The sequence below is a fragment of the Sinohyriopsis cumingii genome, chromosome 1, assembly GCF_028554795.1.
Source record: "Sinohyriopsis cumingii isolate HCF-2022 chromosome 1, ASM2855479v2, whole genome shotgun sequence".
In the NCBI taxonomy this organism is placed as follows: Eukaryota; Metazoa; Mollusca; class Bivalvia; order Unionida; family Unionidae; genus Sinohyriopsis; species Sinohyriopsis cumingii.
In genome coordinates this window covers 78,061,215-78,081,353 of record NC_142961.1, presented here as the reverse complement: position 1 = coordinate 78,081,353, position 20,139 = coordinate 78,061,215, and the positions used below count along the sequence as shown (strand labels likewise).

The 20,139-nt window shown below is 36.4% G+C and overlaps 1 protein-coding gene across 1 annotated transcript in view; it reads right to left on the bottom strand.

The window, feature by feature from the left end:
- Nucleotides 1-2,167: 2,167 nt before the first annotated feature.
- The window catches only part of LOC149807172 (trifunctional enzyme subunit alpha, mitochondrial-like), a 104,491-nt gene continuing 86,519 nt past the window's right edge, over nt 2,168-20,139 (bottom strand). Inside the window, exons 17-22 of the mRNA XM_089963061.1 lie at nt 19,676-19,797; nt 17,651-17,846; nt 16,887-16,998; nt 14,380-14,470; nt 11,108-11,162; nt 2,168-3,024 (exon numbers count right to left, since the gene is read on the bottom strand). Coding sequence (XP_089819187.1) covers nt 2,879-3,024; nt 11,108-11,162; nt 14,380-14,470; nt 16,887-16,998; nt 17,651-17,846; nt 19,676-19,797 — 722 coding nt within the window. The 3' untranslated portion in view covers nt 2,168-2,878. The remainder of the gene's footprint in view (nt 3,025-11,107; nt 11,163-14,379; nt 14,471-16,886; nt 16,999-17,650; nt 17,847-19,675; nt 19,798-20,139) is intronic.

Sequence of the window (20,139 nt, the reverse complement as noted above, 5' to 3'; positions counted from 1 at the left end):
ATTTAAGCAGAATTATTATGGTTTGGGCTATAATTCAATAAATGTTATAATTTTGTTGACAAAAAACATGATTTGAATAGATTCAAAGATACTGTAAATTAAAATTTCTTAGCAAGTATAAAACTGCAGTTAATTTAGTGCTGAGGCAATTGTAATAAGTGTCTTGCACATGAATATATCTCAGTAGCCAGCTTGAGTTGACTTAATGGTAGGATTCAAACCCACATCATTCAGGTCAAAAAAAAGGGCAGAACTATATTAATTTAGTTTAAGACAGAAAATAATTACATATGGAAACTTATGGAAATATTGAATATTTACCTCATTAAAATTGAGCAAGTCATTTTACTTCACACCATAAACAAGTCCAAGATCAGCTCGACGTCTACACTTTATATTTTCACAAATAAATCTGTCAAGATGTAATGAGACAGGTATTTTGTAAATTTTTTAACTTGAAAAACTTATTTTCTGAAAGAAATTATTCATTAAGTCACATGAACTGGCAAGAAAAATTCTTAAAAATTTAAAATGTCTTGTTACTCATTTTACTTCTTGTGTAATTTTATTTCTATTCTGCATCTAGAAGAAAAGAAGCTGCAGATTTACTTCAAGCATAGAGAGCTGTGGATTGTCTTCTGTTTTTCAAAAGAGTTGCTCACATATATTTGCAAGGAATTCCCAAAATTTGTGTGTAAGAAACACTGACACAAGTACCAGGAACAACATATCATATGTCCACCCTGCATTTAATAGTTCTCTATATAGGCATTAGTAGGATATATTTGACTTTTGCTATTATTTACCAATGGGTATCAATGACCAGACATCTAATCAAAGTATGCAGTATTGATCTAAACTTACTGTGCAGTTAGACTTAGTATGATCATGATATTTGATCTTTAGACCCAAAAATTTCCCCGAGTTCTTGAAAACGATACATTTACAACATACACAATATTTGGTCAGTAAATTTCAAAACAAACGCTTTTCTCCAAAATCCAATTTTTCTTGAGCCATATCATCCTTGACTTTTTTTAATTCCTAAATCAATAGTTTTCTTCAGTACCTTAAATACAAGCCCTTTACAAACATTGGTCAAGGTCCATGGTCACAAACTAAAGTGATTATGGAAATACCATTTTACTTCTTAGTGTCCTTAACAGTCACCCCATAAAATCAAGGCTTCTTTCTTCCCCAAAAGTGAAATGTTATTGTCAAACTTAGCTGAAGGTGCATGGATGAGTGTTGACAAATTTGTGCAGGAACCATTTCTTAATTTTTCAGTCAGTGACTTGGACCTTTTGAATCCAAGTGCACATAAATCCACAAAGTTTAGTCCAGGTCTGTTATTATGCAGAAATTATTTTTATTCAGTCACAGTAATCTTGACCTTTAGAACTCAAATCAATAGACTTTTTCCTACCCCTAGTGCAAGTCATCCACAGATTTTGGTCCATGTTTGTGATGAAGAATAAACTTCACTGTGCAGAAGACATTTTTCATCTTTCAGTCCTATTTACCTAGGCCTTTGATGTTTTTGGAATCTGAAATCTATATACTTCTTCCTTACTGCAAGTCATCCTCAAAGTCTGGCAACAGTTGATGGTGCAAAACTCAAGTTATTGTGCATAATAACAGGGAAGAGGCAGATGGACCACACAATATATACTCTGCCTTTTGATGGGTGTATAAAACTGTCACACTGAGGGAAAGACAGCACTGAATCTTTTGTAAAATACCAATAAAGAAGGTCATACTACAATGATGCCCAAAGTGAAACATACTAGTTTTGGTGCCCCCCCCACCCCAAGTATTTACTATGGTCATATGTTCAGCTGATTTTTATATCAATAATGTCTGGATGTAACTTGTCTGAATATACTTTTACCATCAATATTTTCAATGAAAAGTCTGCAATTTAAAGTATGCATTAAGTCAATCATTAATTCCCCAAAAATGTTCTTTAAGATATCAATATGCTAGATATACAGATTTATGAAAATGTATATTGTTAAACTATTATGATTGACAGCATCTCATTTTGACATAGAAATATGATACAGGACCTTACTACAATCATAAGGACAAGGTGAGATAATATTATCAATGAATGGTGTTATATGGTCTAGACAGCTTGAAGAACAAATTCAATACTGAAGAAAAATTGGAAAGCAGTGATTTATTGTAGATATGCAAACTGTACAAAGGACAGGTGATTAACATCAAGGTAAATAAATATTTTCGCTCCCATATTACATAATTATGGGCATTGAGTTCAATATATTGTTTTACTGAACTGTGAATATGATGCTGGCCAATGGAAAGTGGAGGACAATATCTATATTTCACAGCTCAAAACAACGATGTATTAAGAGAAACAAAGGCCTGTAACTTTTTTTTTACTTTCATACTTTGATCTAAAAAAAACACTCACCTTCAAACAATGTGGGTTTTTTTGTGTATGGAGCAGAAGTCAATGTGGAAACCAATGTTATATTGTTGCTAAGCATGTGATCTGTTCAGCCAATCATAACTTCAGGTTAATATGTATGAAAGCAATAACTGCATTTATATAAGATTAATCTGAACATCACATAAATGAGAACATGGTCAATAACTCTTTGAGTCAATTACAAAAGGATAATTCACAAAAAAATAGAAACTTATATTTGCAAGGCAATTTCAATAAGCACTACAGCTTTCATACATTGACTGAAATCTTTATGTACACCATATGTGATCCATCATGCAACTGGTAGCAAAATTTACAGCACCACATTTCATATTCAGAACATTATTTCAATAGTCCTTTACATGTGATCACAGATAACTTGTCATGCATGCTAGCTGTCCATTATTAGAATTCTGTAGCTAATTATTTGTGAAACTTCTTGGCTGAATCCTTTGCATGGTCCAAGATAAGTTGACAAGGTTTAAACTGATCCCCATACAGTGCTTGGTATCTCATCATCCTGTCCACAAGCTGTTTAGCTCCATGAAGATCTAGGTATTTAAATGGACCTGTAATAAAACATTTGACATGTTAGTACAAAAAGAATCTGTATTTGAAACTGTATAATGTGCAGCACTAAAAATAAGGCACTGAGGATTACTATGTACTGTCTTATGTGATAGCTGATATGCTATTTTGTTACAAATATGCTTCAAAGTGAAATCTATCTGTAGAGCCTGATTTTCTGGTACAATCTGCCACAGAAAATCTGTATCATCACTGCTCAGTTAGGTGAACCTCATGCAATGGTAAATATGTTCATGGTAAAGATGCATTGTGCATCATTCATATCATGCTACAAACTGAGAACCATACAAAATTTTGTTTTAAATACAAACAAGTACTGGAGTCCTGATAAGGCATTCATTATGGCAACTATACACAAGAAGAATATACCATTTATTTCTGTATGTAGGTACTACCAGGGCATGGATAAATTTGACCAAGAAACCAGTTATCCTTACTGGGTCACTGTCACTTTGAACTTCAAGCTGTCTAACCATTTCGTTCCAATACAGACAAGTCATCATTAAAGTTCTTTGCCATTATAAAGTGTAGTGTGTAATTAAAGTTAACTGATAGAAACTTTCTCTCTTGTATGTATCTCATTGACTTTAACCTTCAGCCTTATGACCCTCAAATAAACTTTTTCTTTCTGCCTTCAAGTACAAAAGTCATCCACAAAGTTTGGTCAAGGTGCATGGTGTAGAAAAAACTTTGTGTGAAGAAACAATTTCTCTTTTCTTCTTTGCTTCAATATGACTTTGGTGCCTATCCTAACCCAAGTGCAAGCCATTTACAAAACTTGATCGTTCATAACTAAGGCTAATATGCAGGCAGCAAAAAATGTTCTCATTTGAGTAACAGTGACCCTGACCTTTGAACTTTTAACCCAAATTGAAAGGTTTCTACCTCATCCTAAATGAAAGCTATCAACAAGCTCTGGTAAAATAATGTGACCCAAAACTACACATTTTCTAATTACAGTCACTGTGACCTAACTTAGACCTTTTCACCCCAAATCCACCAAGACAGATGTAGGTGCATGTTCAGAACTAAAATTACTATGCCCAAACCAAAAACTATCTGCTGGCCAGCCAAACATGACAGTATGATATGCTCTGCATAGTGATGAGAAATAGAATTAGAAAAATGGTAAGCAATTTGCACAGGCAAATATATACCCCCCTATCCGATACCTACATCGTAATGGAGATGACTCTACAGTCAATGTAAGCCCACAACATACAAATCTTCTGACCATGACAATAATAAGTAATAAATTTTACAGCAATCGAATAAAAACTGGAACGAAATTTGGTTGTACACTGCATTCAGCTGTAAGAAGGGCAGTAACTCTTACAATAAGAGTACCATAAATGGCACATTATATGACCAGCATATGTTTATCAGTCTTCTATGTAGAGAACTCAACCTTTTGTACAGAAACCAGTTTTTCTTGCAGTCCATGACCTTGACATCTAACTTTATACCCCAAATTCAACAGGTTTCTTCCTTACCACAAGTACAAGATATTCACAATGTTTGGTCCATGTATGTTATGTGCAACCAATTTTATAAAGCAGAAACCATTTTCATTCTTCCAGTCACAGACCTTGACCTATAACCTTAAAATCAATAGCCTTATTCCTTACTCAAAGTGCAAGCCATTCAGAAAATTTGGTTGAGGTAAGTCATGAAGAACAAATGTTACTGTTTGGAAACCTGTTTCATTTCTTTCAGTCTCAGTGATCAGACTAAAAAAATCAAAAAGGTTATCACTCAAAGCATGTGCAAGTCGTATAAAAAGTTTGAGGTATGTTTTGGAGAACTCATATTATTGTGCAGAGATCATTTTTTTATTCTTTCAGTCAGTGATCTTAAACCTCCGACTTTTTGACTCTGAAATCTACAACGATCTTCCTTACAACAGGGGAAGCAATTCATAAAGTTTATTAATTGTATATAATGAAAAAGAACTTGATTTAATGTCAAAAACCATTATTTTTCTATCAGAGTGACCATGATGTGTGCCTGAAAACAGTAGGGTTTTTCTTACTCTAGTTGTGCAAGCCATCCAGTAAGTCGGGCAACTGTAGATAGTTTTGAAACCAATTTTTACAAGTGAAATAGATCTCTTCAATAATACCTACCCAATCATAATATCATAGGAGAACTGCTACTACATTGCACATCAAACCCTCCCATGCTAAAACTCTGCAGCGAAAAAGCTACAAGTTATTTACCTATGTAGATGGCAGTTAGAGTGATCTCCCCTTGATACAGGGATTGTCACCAAATCCCATGAATACTTCTGTTCTACTGGAATGGCAGGAACGCTCTCTATATTTATGTAACTGTAGGGAGGCTGTATGTGTATTATGATCAGGTAAGTACTAGCAAAAATTGGTTTCTTCTTCAAATATGTTACCCAATCATAATACCTTCAGAGAATATGTAAAAGATGGAGAGAGGTATATTCCCTTAACACAGACAGATGGTCTCCAGTCTCCTAAGGTATGTGAGACAGCTTCTAGATAACCTGACTGGAAAATAGACTTCATATGTTGGGAAAAGGGAAACATTTTCCCTCCTTAAAATCCATTGGAAGTCGTGAAAGTGTGTCCTTATGAAGCTGTTGAATAAAGTTGAGAGTTTTAAGATGCAAGATCTTGGAGATAAAAAATGGAAGTGGACTCAGATCTCCATCTTACCGCATGATTAGCAATAGTTTCACAACTGTTGTACTTTCGTGAGCCAAGATGCAAAGCACAATCAATTGGTCTGAGGTTCATTTCTTACTTGTAGAATGAATCCACTTTATCCAGGATGAAACTGTCTGTGCTGATATGTTGTACTTTCATTCTGTGAGGAGAAAAAAGAGGCATGATCTCTCTTGATACAACAGCTTGGTTCTTCATAAGTACCACTTCAAAGTTGGCAGGAATTTCCTTGCAAAAGACTGGTTCCTCACGAATGGGAGTCTATTCTTGGCAATGAAATCGGGGCTGTCATAAATGATACTGACCCATCTTGGCAAAACAGCATATAGTTTGGGTCCACTGACAGAGCATGTGTTTTGCTGAATTTGCCTGCTGTTTGCTAATGCATTGAGGATGCAGTCTTCCATGCGAGGTGAATTAATAAGGCTCTTGAGAGCAGTTTAAAAGGTATCTTGTTCAGCCTGGGTTATTACAATGGTAGAGCCTACTTTGGGCAAAGAGCCAGTGTCTTTGAATGTGTGTAATCAAAATTGGACAGAAGATTGGATAGGTCTTTGTTTTGTCAGATATCCTCTCTTCTATGACGACACAGGGTGTCAGTGAATGTAGAAGGGTAGCCTTTGACTGATTGTTGCTAACTGTTTCTCATTAAACAGCCACCATAGTGGGAAGTTAGCTATTTGAGGTATTTATGCCTGCAGTGGAATTGTATGTTCTTGGGTACATCTTGGCATCCATCCGTCTACGGGAGACGATGGCGTAGCTCCAAAGTAAGCTTTTGTTTATCCTTCTTTCTTTCTCTCTTCCTCTGTGTTTTGAACTCCCTGCCTGACAGCTAGACGCCAGCTGGAACGGTTGTTTGCACCGCTCTCCCAGTCGTTGACATTGATGTTTGCCATCTTCATATCCTTCTTGCAAACATCTTTTAAGTGCAGATGTGGTCGTCCAGTTGGTCGTGCACCTTCTGCTAATTCCCCAGATAACAGGTCCTTGGGAATGTGCCCTGGGTCCATTCTCTTGACATGGCCAAGCCAGCGAAGGCACCTCTCACTGAGAATGGAGAACATGCTGTTCATGTTGGCATGTTCTAGAACCTCTGTGTTGGGTACTTTGTCCTGCCAATGGATGTGCAGAATGCGCCACAGACATCTCAGGTGGAAGCTGTTGAGTTTCCTCTCGTGTCTTGCATAGGTGGTCTATGTTTTGCTGCTGTAGAGAAGTGAGCTGAGCACACAGGCTTGGTAGACACGAAGTTTGGTCTTCTCGGTGAGGTTGGGGTTGTTCCAGACTCTCTGGTTAAGTCTGGCCATCACTGCTGCTGCCTTGGCAATCCTGCCGTTCACCTCAGAATCAATGGAGAGTGAGCTGGAGATGTTAGACCCGAGGTATGTGAAGTTCTCGACAACTTTCAAGTTGTACCCATCGATGGTGACAGAGGGAGGGAAGTCTGCATCCTGCACCAAGACGTTCGTTTTCTTCAAACTGATGGTCAGTCCAAATTCCTTACAAGCATGGGAGAGGCGGCATACCAGCTGCTGAAGTCCATCTTCCGTGTGTGATGTCAAAGCTGCATCGTCCGCGAAGAGCAATTCACGGATGAGTACCTCTGTGACTTTAGTCTTAGCATGGAGACGGGCAATGTTGAACAGCTTGCCGTCAGCCCCGGTATGGATGTACACTCCCTCGCTGCAGTCCTTGAATGCGTACTGGAGAAGCATGGAGAAGAAGATGGCAAAGAGCGTCGGCGCAAGGACACAGCCTTGTTTGACTCGGCTGATGACTGGGAATGCTTCAGATGTTGCGCCATTGAAGCACACTGTGCTGTGCATGTTCTCGTGGAACAACATGATGACAGCAAGCAGACGTGGGGGGCAGCCAATCTTCTGCAGGAGTCTGACGAGTCCACTCCGACTAACCAGGTCAAACACCTTCATCAGGTCTATGAAGGCAATGTAGAGGGGCATCTGCTGCTTGCGACACATCACTGTGTGTAGATTACCCATTTGCCTTTGTATGTTTATAAAGTAGATAAAGAAGACATTCAACAATGTCCCCACCACTGGATCTGTGAACTGCTTGTTTCTGAGGTCTTATTTAATAAGATCCAGATGTGCAAGTTCGGCAGCATGGGTTGGGATGAAACACCTGCCATTGTGGTTGCTTGAGCAGATGTGGGACTATTTCAATTTTCCTGGAGATTTAAAAAACGATTTTTCCCATTTGAGTGGAGCAATCAGGATTAGACAACACAATGATTCTTTTGGTTTCTATATTTCATATGTGATCAGATGGGTTGGACAGTAAGCGTATGCATCCAGGCCAATAGAAAGATTATTGATTGTCCAGGTCTTTGGATGCTGGTGTGGCAAGACAGAGGTTGGGAGTAGGTCCACCACTGGTCGTTCCCATTGGGCACATATATGAGTGAAAACTGAGGGATGGGGACCATTCTGTTTGTATTAGTTTCTTGAAGGATCAGTCCAGTAATAAATTTAGTCAGCCATGAAAATGATGAACTTGTTGTTGAAGGTGCCACTTTAGAAAATCCCAAACAAGAACAAACAGTTCTGTGGACCTGGTTCCACCTTGCTGTTGGAGATAAGTCACCAGAGTGGAGTTGTCTGACAGAATGAGCACTCCCTTTCTAAGCAGATCCTCCTGCCACCAATGAAAAGCTTTCAAAATGGCTTTCATCTCAAGGATGTTGATATATAAATGATCTTGAGAGACAAAGGTGATGTAGGACTAAGAGGTTTAGTGCCATAAATTACTGTGCAATTAGACTGTCCCATATATGCAAGGAAGCCACTATTGTACCATTTCAATGCTTATTATTGAGGGAGACATACTCTGTTTACTGAGTGCTCAACTCCATGTATAGATGAATAAATAGTTGAGATGATATCAGATCAGACTTGGCCTTGCTGACAAGGAGAGTAACAAGGGATATCATGTCTTGCTCCAAGATATAACCTACTTGATGTTTTGGTAGACTGTATGGCAGGTAGTTGATATTGCTACCATGGAGGTTGTCTGGGCATGGGCCATTTCCCATACCATCAATCGAGTGAAGCCCAGGGACTGATGTGGAGTCCAAATGGGAGTGCCCCTGAACTGGTAAATGGCGTCTTGTTAAGTTTACAAAACTTGTTGGTTTTGCTTCTTTCTGTTACTTGATTTGTGACCATAGAGTCGTAACAGTGCTGAAATATCAATTCTAATGGAAGTTACCTGTAGGAAAGGGCATCTGACTGCCCATACTATTAAAATCACAGAAGCATTGATTACAGTACACACCGTAAGTGCACATAAAAATGCACTGAAGCATCATTCTTGATATTTAAGAAGAGGATGCTATAATATCAATTGTAATATAATGTTACTTGTACAAAAGGTCAAATGACAGCCTATACAGATAAAATCAGTACTGTGTTGCATATATACCAACAAAGGGGAACCTAAGAATAATTTAATATAGAAAACTTACCTGCACGTATATAACCATAGCAGAAATTATAAAGCAATATTATATGAACATTCTATATCACCCACCAGAACTGGACTTATTAATTACTGTTAAACCAATCTGAGGGGATGCAATCACATACTTTGCAGGTGTGTACCAAGGGTGTCGAAGTGTGTGAGGACTGCAAAGTGATAACACTGAAAAGCTAGAAACTTTGTCATCATAGAAAGAATAGAAAAGTTGAACATTTATAGATGAAAGTATACTTCCATTAGAAGAAAACACTTCTATAAACTGGTTTTAAGGTAGAAAACTTCCAAAATGCTTGTATGTGGATTGTGAGGCCTATCTGTCGGTAGAAAGCATGCTACTCATCGAGAGTGGAAGTAGTAACCAAAGTATTCTTGGGATCAGACACCAACCCCTATATCAAAGGGAGATCAACTGCCACCTAGGTGGGCAGATAACTTTTAGCTTTTACCTAAAACATTTTAGCATGGAAGGGCTGGTTTTGTGAGGTAACAGTAGTTCTCCTAAAGTATTATGATTGGGTAATGTATATGAAGAGATTTTTCTTCTTTCAGTCAGTGGCCCTGACCTTTGATCATCTGAACATGAAACCAATCAGGTTCTTCCTCACCCAAGTGAAAGCTGTTTACAAAGTTTCATAATGAAATGGTTAAGAACTTGAGCTATTGTGCAGAAACAATTTTCCATCTTTGAGATAGCGACTTTGACTTTTAAATTCTCAAAGTAAGCTAGTGTACAGAAACCAAACTGGTAACAGATGGACTGATATCATAACATAATACTCATATACCTTATGGCAGGTGTATAAAACTGCCAATCTAGTTGTGTTAATAAGTGCCATATGGATGCCTGGACCAACAGACACAAGGATTACAAGAGTATATAAATAATATAAAGTAACAAAAATGCAACACAATGTACATTTTAAAAAAATATGATCTTAACTTAAAAAATAACATTCCAGTTGTATAAAATCTATTTTGTTTCACTCAATGAAAATTAAAAGAGAACTTCTGTCAAGGAAACAGTTGTTCAGAATGATGCCTATAAGCAAATTTCATAAAAAAATGTTAGGCACAATGTTTAGTAATTAGTTTTTGTGTATGTAAAGGGCAAGTGCCACCATTTCTGTATTATTGTTAGTATATTTGCTTTACAGGCCAAAAGTCTCAGTCGCAGAAGTCTCACATTAAGAAACATTTGAAAAACTGGTATAATGGCTTGAAAAGCCATGAAAATTTAATCTGATTATCTACATATACGTACAAATATGTATATCATATTTTATTTGTGAATCTGAAGTGGTTTTTAGTTAATCATGCTAACAGGATTTTCCTCTTTAAAAAATGTTGACAAGTTTCAAAAATGCGTACAAATTTAAAATGCTATAATTACCCGAAAAACAGATTGGCCTATTTATATATGAATACAAATATGCCCGTTAACATCATCTGTTAATCTCAAGTGGATTTTGCTTATTCATGAAACAATTGCTTTTAGTCCAAAAAAGGGCCAAGTCCAAATGTTAAATAAAAATTGCTGTAATATTCTGAAACTAAAATCATCAAGAATTAAAGTTATGCCAACAAATTTCACATGTTTATATCAATTGATTTTTGCTCCATCCTGCAAACAAGGTTTTTGTAAAATTCAAAACTATATATAAAAAACTCTGAAAAACTGCTGTAATGGAATGAAGATAAATTTTAATGAATTAAAATGATTTATAGTTTTATGATACTTAAAGGCTTACACACAATTTTTCAAGAACAGATTGCATGGATTAATGATGACACTATACTGTCAAAATAGTGTACAAAGTTAAGTCTATTGCACTTTTGAGTTTGGTGGCTCAAGGATTTTAATATTCACCTCCAAGGAATGGTGGAAAGCCCAAGCCAAATACTGCTCCAATGTCTCCTTCCATCTGGAATACAACAGAATGCAATCAATGATTACGTAAGAGAGTTATTCTCATAATTCTAAGCAGAGTGTATCAACATTTACATTACTCATCTCAGTTAAGTTTAAGTACTATCCAACAGGAAAAGTAAACATTAATACTCAAGGAGAAAATAAATTAAGACTAAGGTGATCCTGATAACACTATGTACTCTCTCCCCAGTGACATGAATAAAAAACATAAACCAATATAATAAAGGAAACTTTCACAGAAGTAATATAATGAATTGATAAAAAAACTGCTATTACTTTTTTTTAAATGAAACAACTGATTCTTAAAATGTGTTTGAGAAGCTATTATTTATGTCCAATTCTCAAAGTCAGATTTGAAAGGGTGAAACTCTCAAGTTTAAGTAATCTTGGAGTGACACCAGAGATCTTACTCAACTAAGATCTCTGGTGTCACTCCAAGGTTACTAAAACTTGAGTTCCTTCATCTAAATCCTATATTCTAACACAATATACAGTTGATCTCTTGGGAGTAACCCATAAAAATATACAATGTATAGTGATTAATGTACTAATGTGCAAAATTTACCACAGATTAAACATGTGTATTGCTACTTCCATCTGTGCTGATTAGAAAGGGCCTTCTGTGCAGGCTAGAGGAAATTTACCAGTATTAAGGAAAAATATGTGGTCCTGAGCCAAATAAAAACAATTGATTGATGTGAGTAAAGCATAAATACAGGGCACAGTGACCTTCTCAAATGATAAAGACTCATGATCCAAACATAAACAGCACTCAATAAATGAGCTTTCAACAGCAAATTTCAAGTCTCTGAAACATGAAATATAGGTCACAGATACCTTATTCTGCAATAAGGGAAGAGTATGTATCAAGGTGCATCTCCTTATTAAGTTTAATTATCCTATATATAGCAAGAAAACAAATTGAGGTTGTCAGCTGAACACACCACTGAAGTCAGTAAAAGATGACAAGAGGCCACAATGGACTTCAATTTTATGGGTGCATTAGTAACTTTGTGATTGTAGCATGAACAGTGCTGGAGAAGTGAATATCAAACACAAACTTTAACCCAAGTCATAATCACCATCTTTTGCATTAAGGTAAAATTGCCATTTATGATGCTTCCCCTTGCAAAATTTCATGGCTTCAGATAGGATACAATCATAGCTGCCAACCTTTCAGGCTCACAATTAGTGAAAATAGCGACAAAAAGTCGTGTATTTGGACAACAATTCGTGAAAAATACCATGACAATAACTCCATCCACTCTGACCATCAATACTACACTATATCAAGTTCGCAATATAAAACTAAAACACTACATATATGCAGAAATATTTATTTATCAAGACATGATACTGTGGCAGACTTGAACTTCCTCAACTGCTTGATCGTAAATTTGTTTTCTAAACAGTTCAGACTTCTTGTTGGCTGGTTGATTTTGGGGACTAAAATTACTGACAAATTTTTTGCAGCTAAGGAGGCCCTAAAGTCTTATTTTTCCTCACTAGAGAAAATACACTTTCGCTTGCACTGTTGCTGTGAGGAATGCACAGGAGCTGCAGCACTTTTGGTCCTTCCACAGGAAAATTTGGATGCGATTTTCGAGTCCGTCAACATTTGTCAGAACAAATGTTTAGCATGGTCTCCAGCTGATAAAGGTAGATTGTGTTCGACAAGAAAACTCACAAATAATGCGTCAGCATTGGTAGCCTGCATTTCTTCCGCCAATTGTTTAAAATATTGCCGGAGCTGAAATCTGCGAATTCTTAATTTTCCCAACTTCTATGTATTTTTTGCAACCGACATACTTCCTCACATTGTCTATGCGATGGCACACTGAGTGCAAAAAGCATGATGAATATCAATGTTTAATGGCAGAATGCACAGCCAATTTTTGATATATTCCACATTAAACTTTACTTTTTGAGTAATACATTTTTTCTTGGTGGTGAAGACATTTTCAAAATTGTACATGCGATGCTGAACCGTAACTCAAACCAGTGTTGGTGACGCATGCGCAGAGCAAAATTCCGGTTAGGCCCCAGTTTCTCTCAAAAGCATTTGCAAAACTACTCTTATACATAGAATTCGTGAATTTTTGGCTTGCGCCATGAATCCGTGAATCGCTGAAAAAGTCATGAAATTCACACCATATTCGTGAGGGTTGGCAACTATGTACAATGTACAGAGCATCTAAAATCACTTTGTAGTCATGAGCCGAATGTAAAAACTTAACTGGAATCAGTAACATGTGACGCATACAACTGAAAAGGTTGCTTCCTTGCTCTGGATAATTCAAGACCATTAGTAATTTCCCTATGCTCAGAGCATAAAGATCTTAAGAGTTAAAAAAATTTGACAATAACACTCTGCCTTTATCAGCCACTAACATTGCTTATGTGACTTATAATGGTCATGTGATATGAGCAGACACATGGAAAAGGAAGGTGTGTGTGTCTTTGATTTGGATTTTAACGTAGCTTTAACAATTTTTCAGTCATATCGCTACGATGTATGCATCGTGGCAGTTTATAGTGATGTCTAGCACTATCATGCCACAAACATGCAGCATGATGTCCCACCCAATTACATTATCCTGACACTGTATTGAGAAACTGATAATATTCTGAATAAAACACTTTAACACTGAGGCTAATCATGGGTGTAAAGGGATGTACAAATAGACAGACATGAACACTGGAAATGCCAAAGTTATTGCCATGATGAGCTTCCATCAAGGAAGGTTTACAAAAAAATTTCTTCTGGCTTGACTTGCACTGAAAGAAATCATGTCATATATTAGTAACTGATGGGGTCATTTCTGATACACAGTAATGCTTCCAAACACCATATTGCAAGAAAGCAAGGTTTTATGGAATGCAATGTCAAGCCAAAGCAAAGACACCAGCAGAAATATCTGTAAGTATGTAATTAACTTTCACACACAAATTGTTTTCCTAACTTAAATCTGAATGAATTCCAAGTGTCTTAGTAATTTTCACTAACTTTCAAACTAAGTAATATTTCAATCACACCACTGTTACAAAAAAAAGTAAGGTCTTGAATATAAGGCCTTTTTGTTCCCTCTATTACCTGCCAACATTTAGGAATACAACCATACCTGCACACTTCTGCCCCCTCCCCCACCCCCATTTATACAACATGTTGCATAGTGAGCACAACTATTTTAGGTGCTTAGTATACTAACCGGGTTGGCAAGGATTCCTTCTTGCAAGCAAAGAACAGCTTCATTAACAAATCTGGACACTAATCTGTACTGGATGTCCTCATCAGAATCCCTAAAATGAAATAGAAAATCAAAAATTTGTGAGCAAGAAGTTTAAATAAAATCATTTTGGACTTTTAACCATTCTTTCACAGATGATTGGTTCTTGGGAAGTACTTGTTATTTTTTCTTATTTGATTATTATCTCATCTTTATTTTTTTATATTTAATTCTACTGTGCATAGTACTATCAATTGCTCTGAAGTTGGTATGATATGTTCTTGGTGGTCGAGATTGGAAACCAACAATCATGGATGGGTAGACTTTCATAAAACAGAGACACAATGACAGCATGGATGAAGAGCAAGCACATTAACAATGGCCGATCCTAGCCCTCTTACTCGTTGAACACGATTCTTAACACATATGAGATAATGTATTTTACTTTCAAACTGAATTAATCAATGGTACAAATACTGATAAATATTTAAATTTCTCAACTGCAAGAGATATATCCCATTTATTAAAGAAACGGCATAATAAATACAGTCCAACTTGTCTCAAGACCAAAGGAATGTTGCTAAGAGGATCTATTATATATCGTGGTCTTTTCATTAGGACAGAAAGACTTTGTCTTTTTATTGTCACCTTATTCTATTATTTCACATTCAATTCAAAAATATATACAGGCATATAAATGTTTCATCTATCGCCTGTTTAACAGCTCTCTTGATTAACAATAATACCATGAATGGTAAATTATACACCTGCACAGTGTAAGATTTTATTTAGGAAGTTCCCCGATTTGTGTACTTCAAAAGTTACTTCCCTTTAAAGAAAGGGCTCACCCCCACAATAGTATGTTTATTACTAAGGAACACATTGCTGAAAGATCACTCTTTTATCAAACTTAAAATGATTGTTTCAGAAAACAACTGTACTTTTGCTTCAACACACCAGGACCTTGATCATTTTTAAAGTTGCTGTGACTTTTAACATTTGATCTTTTGATGCTAAATTCACAGGTTTAATTTCTTTTTTCCTCATTGCTATCCAACAACCTTTGCTTAAGGCAAGTAGTAAAAAAACAATTTTTTGTGCAGAAACCATCAATCTATGATACAGGCAATGGTGACCTTGACTTTTAACCTTTCAATACAAAAAGCAACTGATGTCTATACTGAACCTGGTACAAGCTTTTGACCAAGTTTGTACAAGATATCTGTTGTGGAACTAAGTTTATTGTGAGAAATCCATTTTTCTTTTTTTCAGCCTTTTATATATCTGGTTTAGAAGGATTTGTTGTTGTTGTTGTTGGGTTTAACGTCATTTTTCAGCACACAATAGGCTATACATGGCGGCCAGTATTAATGGTGGAGGAAGAACCCGGGAAAATCCCGGAAAGAACCTTGGCCGAATCTGAGACTCGAACCCAGGCAGACGGAGGTGAGATGGCAGTGATCCGTAATGGAGAGTGCTTTAGACCACTTGGCCACTCAGGGCCCCGGTTTAGAAGGAAGTTATTGCCTGGAAACAATTGTACTATATTTGGTCACTGTGACCAGTTCAATTGGCTTGTTTCTTATCTCTGCTGTAAACCATTGAGAATTTTTTTTTAAAAGGTAGACAGTGTAAAGCTATCAGTATTTCACAGAAACAAGAAAAGAAACAGATGTACAATTCCATAACAATATATGCTCCCCCATTTGTTGGGTGTATAAAAATGGATGGGAATTTGTGATTTCAGTTTTCAATGATTATGACAAAAATATAAAGATATAATACTTGTATAAAACCATACAAATCTTGTATATGTTTTGGAAATAAAGGCTGACATTAATGTATTGTTATTCCAAGACCCAGTTAAAATTCCTGTTTCTCAGTACCATTACCACAAAAGCAGACATGACATCTGTAATTTAACTGTACTTACCAAGACCATCTTTGCTTTATTTCGACGGGGTTTTTTTTCTCAGACTAAACTGTGTCTTTATAAACATGTCACACTCCAAGCAATGGAATAACTATTATCAATCAGCATCAACAGAATTGCTAAGAAAATGGCATCGTGGCAGAAGCAAATAAAGAGGGGCAGTTCATGTTAAGAAATATTTGGAAAATCATAGTTCGCAGTACTACTCCAGACAATTAACTAATACAAGATTGCTCAAGAGCAATAATTGGTTGAAATTTGATCTAAAAATTAAGTGTTTAAAATCCAAACTTTAGGTAGACTGCAAACAATAAAAACATGCTCTTGATGACCTCAGTGTGGCTAAACCATACATAATATCTAATTTTGGTCTCTGGTAACATTTATCTGGTGGTCATTTAATACATCAACAAAATTTTAAAAGTTGTTTTAGAGGGGATTGAAAATGGTTGTAAAAAAGGGAGTACTTTGATTGAGGTGAATATATTGTGAGATTGTAGTGCATTCTGAATTATTCTGAACTGACATTTCCAGAGGAATATTTTAACAAACTTACGCTCCTTTTGATGGAAGGCTATACTTCTTAACAATCTCCAAAGCCTGTGGGTTTTCTGGCCGGTCCTTGCTTCCCTTTTCATAAATATAACAGCCCTTACCAGCTTTGCGCCCTGTCCAATAATGAATAATAGCTTTAAAAAATATGACTGAAATCTTTGCAATAAAAAAAGGAAAAATCATTCATGCTGACAAATAGTAGAATGAAAGTAATCTCTAGTTATTCTAAAACTGTAGTAGAAATGAAATATATGAAGCCATTACAAATCAAACCAAATGAGATTCATTTCAATTAATGATTCCATAGGTGTGCAAAACTTTCCCAAATAATGATCCATCTACTAACAACCATAGATTTTATTTTTTCTGTTTGTCTTTGTAGTATTTTTTTCTATCAGCGGATAAATCAGTAATATTGCTAGTCAACCAATTTTGGGAAGAAAAGAATAGAATAAAACATTTCTTTTATAGAAAATGTCACCAGATGATATAAGAGACTACAGTTTTTAAAAGTGTCACAGCAATGCTTATAAATTGGGAAATCTTGTAAGAAAACAATAAATATATATAGTTTTGATACAATTCATTAATTTTCCCTAAATGAATTGGCGTGTTTTCAGATACTTGAAAAATGTCTTCTGTGGTTAATGACATCTTAAAGTAGAATTTGCAATAATGACCGGAGAGATGAACTCTGCTCAAATCTACTTGATGAGCATGTAATGAAATAATTTTGTTTACAAACAATGGTATATTAAAACCTACCAAGAAATCCTGCTGCCACCATGTCCTTAAGCACATTCACATTGCCACCTCCAAACCTGGGCCCGAAAGCTTTACCTAGATCCTCTGCTACGTGGGCTGCGACATCAACACCTACTTCATCAGCTAGTGTGGCAGCTCCAACTGGGAATCCAAATGCTTTTGTCAACTTGTCAAGTTTCTTTGGTCCAATTCCTTCCTAAAATGAAACATTATACTTTAATAACATAAGAAACATGTGATCTGTTGAACTCATGCTTTCTAGTCACATTCAAATCTGAACTTATTTTATTCATTGTCAGTTGTACTGCAAGTTCCTGCAACTTTTATCAAGTACTCTAAAAGGGTAGGATGCTTGGTGTGGGGTAGTTTTCAAGTACTCTAGAAGGGTAAGATGTTTAGTGTGGGCTAGTCTTTAAGTACTCTAAAACTGTAAGATATTTTGTGCTGGAGAAGGTTTTAAGTACTCTAACAGGGTCAGATGTTTGGTGTGTAGAAGTCTTTAAGTACTCTAAAAGTGAAATATGTCTTGTGTGGGTAAATCTTTTATTCTAAAAGGGAAAGATCTCTGGTGTGGTTAAGTCTTGAAGTACTCTAAAAAGGAAAGATGTCTGGTGTGGGGGAGTCTTTAAGTACTCTAAAAGGGAAAGATGTCTGGTGTGGGGAAGTCTTTAAGTACTCTAAAAGGGAAAGATGTCTGGTCTGGGGAAGCCTTTAAGTACTCTACAAGGGAAAGACGTCTGGTGTGGGAAAGTCTTTAAGTACTCTACAAGGGAAAGACATCTGGTGTGGGGAAGTCTTTAAGTACTCTAAAAGGGAAAGATGTCTGGTGTGGGTAAGTCTTTAAGTACTCTAAAAGGGAAAGATGTCTGGTGTGGGGAAGCCTTTAAGTACTCTAAACAGGAAAGATGTCTTGTGTAGGGAAGTCTTTAAGTACTCTACAAGGGAAAGACATCTGGTATGGTGAAGTCTTTAAGTACTCTACAAGGAAAAGACGTCTGGTGTGGGGAAGTCTTGAAGTACTCTAAAAGGGAAAGATGTCTAGTGTGGAGAAGTGTTTAGGTATTCTAAAAGGGAAAGATGTCTGGTGTAATGAAGTCTTTAAGTATTCTAAAAGGGAAAGATGTCTAGTGTGGGGAAGCCTTTAAGTACTCTAAAAGGGAAAGATTTATTGTGTAAGGAAGTCTTTAAGTACTCTAAAAGGGAAAGACATCTGGTGGAGGGAAGCCTTTAAGTACTCTAAAAAGGGAAAGATGTCTTGTGTAGGGAGGTCTTTAAGTACTCTAAAAGGGAAAGATGTCTGGTGTGGGGAAGTCTTTAAGTAGTCTACAATGGAAAACGTCTGGTGTCGGGAAGCCTTTAAGTACTCTACAAGGGAAAGACGTCTGGTGTGGGAAGTCAAGTACTCTACAAGGGGAAGACAACTGGTGTGGGGAAGTCTTTAACTACTCTAAAAGGGAAAGATGTCTGGTGTGGGGAAACCTTTAAATACTCTAAAAGAGAAAATGTCTGGTGTGGAGAAGCCTTTATGTACTCTAAAAGGGAAAGATGTCTGGTGTGGGTAAGTCTTTAAGTACTCTAAAAGGGAAAGATGTCTGGTGGGGGGAAGCCTTTAAGTACTTTAAAAGGGAAAGATGTCTTGTGTAGGGAAGACTTTAAGTACTCTAAAAGAGAAAGACATCTGGTATGGGGAAGTCTTTAAGTACTCTACAAGGGAAAGACATCTGGTGTGGGGAAGTCTTTAAGTACTCTAAAAGGGAAAGATTTCTGGTGTGTGTGTGTGAGATTTGGATTTTTAACGTAACTTTAACAATTTTTCGGTCATATCCCTACGATGTCTGCAGTGTGACAGTTTATAGTGAAGTCTAGCACTGGGGCATAATGCCGCAGAAATGCAGCATGATGTCTCACCCAGTCACATTATCCTGACATCAGGCCGACCAGTCCTAACACTAACCTCTTAATGCTGAGCGTTTTTTTAAAAAGAGTTCATCAGTTATGATGGAAAGTTGTTGCTGTGTTGTGTACCTGAAGCATGCGCACAGCTTCAGCCAGCATTGGAGCCAGTATCCTTGTGGTGTAAAAACCAGGACCATCACCCACAATGATCACTACCTTCCCTTGCCTCAGTCCAACAGCAACAGCAGAAGCTGAAAACCAATAATAATAATCTGCATAAGCACAATACAAATGAGAATAGTTGTGAGTGTGAGATATGGAACAAAAGTCCTGACCTTAAGTTATAAAAGTTTAGCTCTTTATAATTTTTATTATAATAAAGTCATAAATACAGAACTTTAAGGATTTTCTTTACCTTTATTCCTCACCCTGAATGCTAAAACCTAATTATGCAGATTTTCATAAAAGCACGATACCCTAATTTAGAGTTTGGAGCATAAACTTGAGTTTCATTCCTCTTCCGATAATGAATATTCCAAATTCTTCATAAATCCCAATCCAAAACTTGATCCATGTGGTTACATTATTAATGA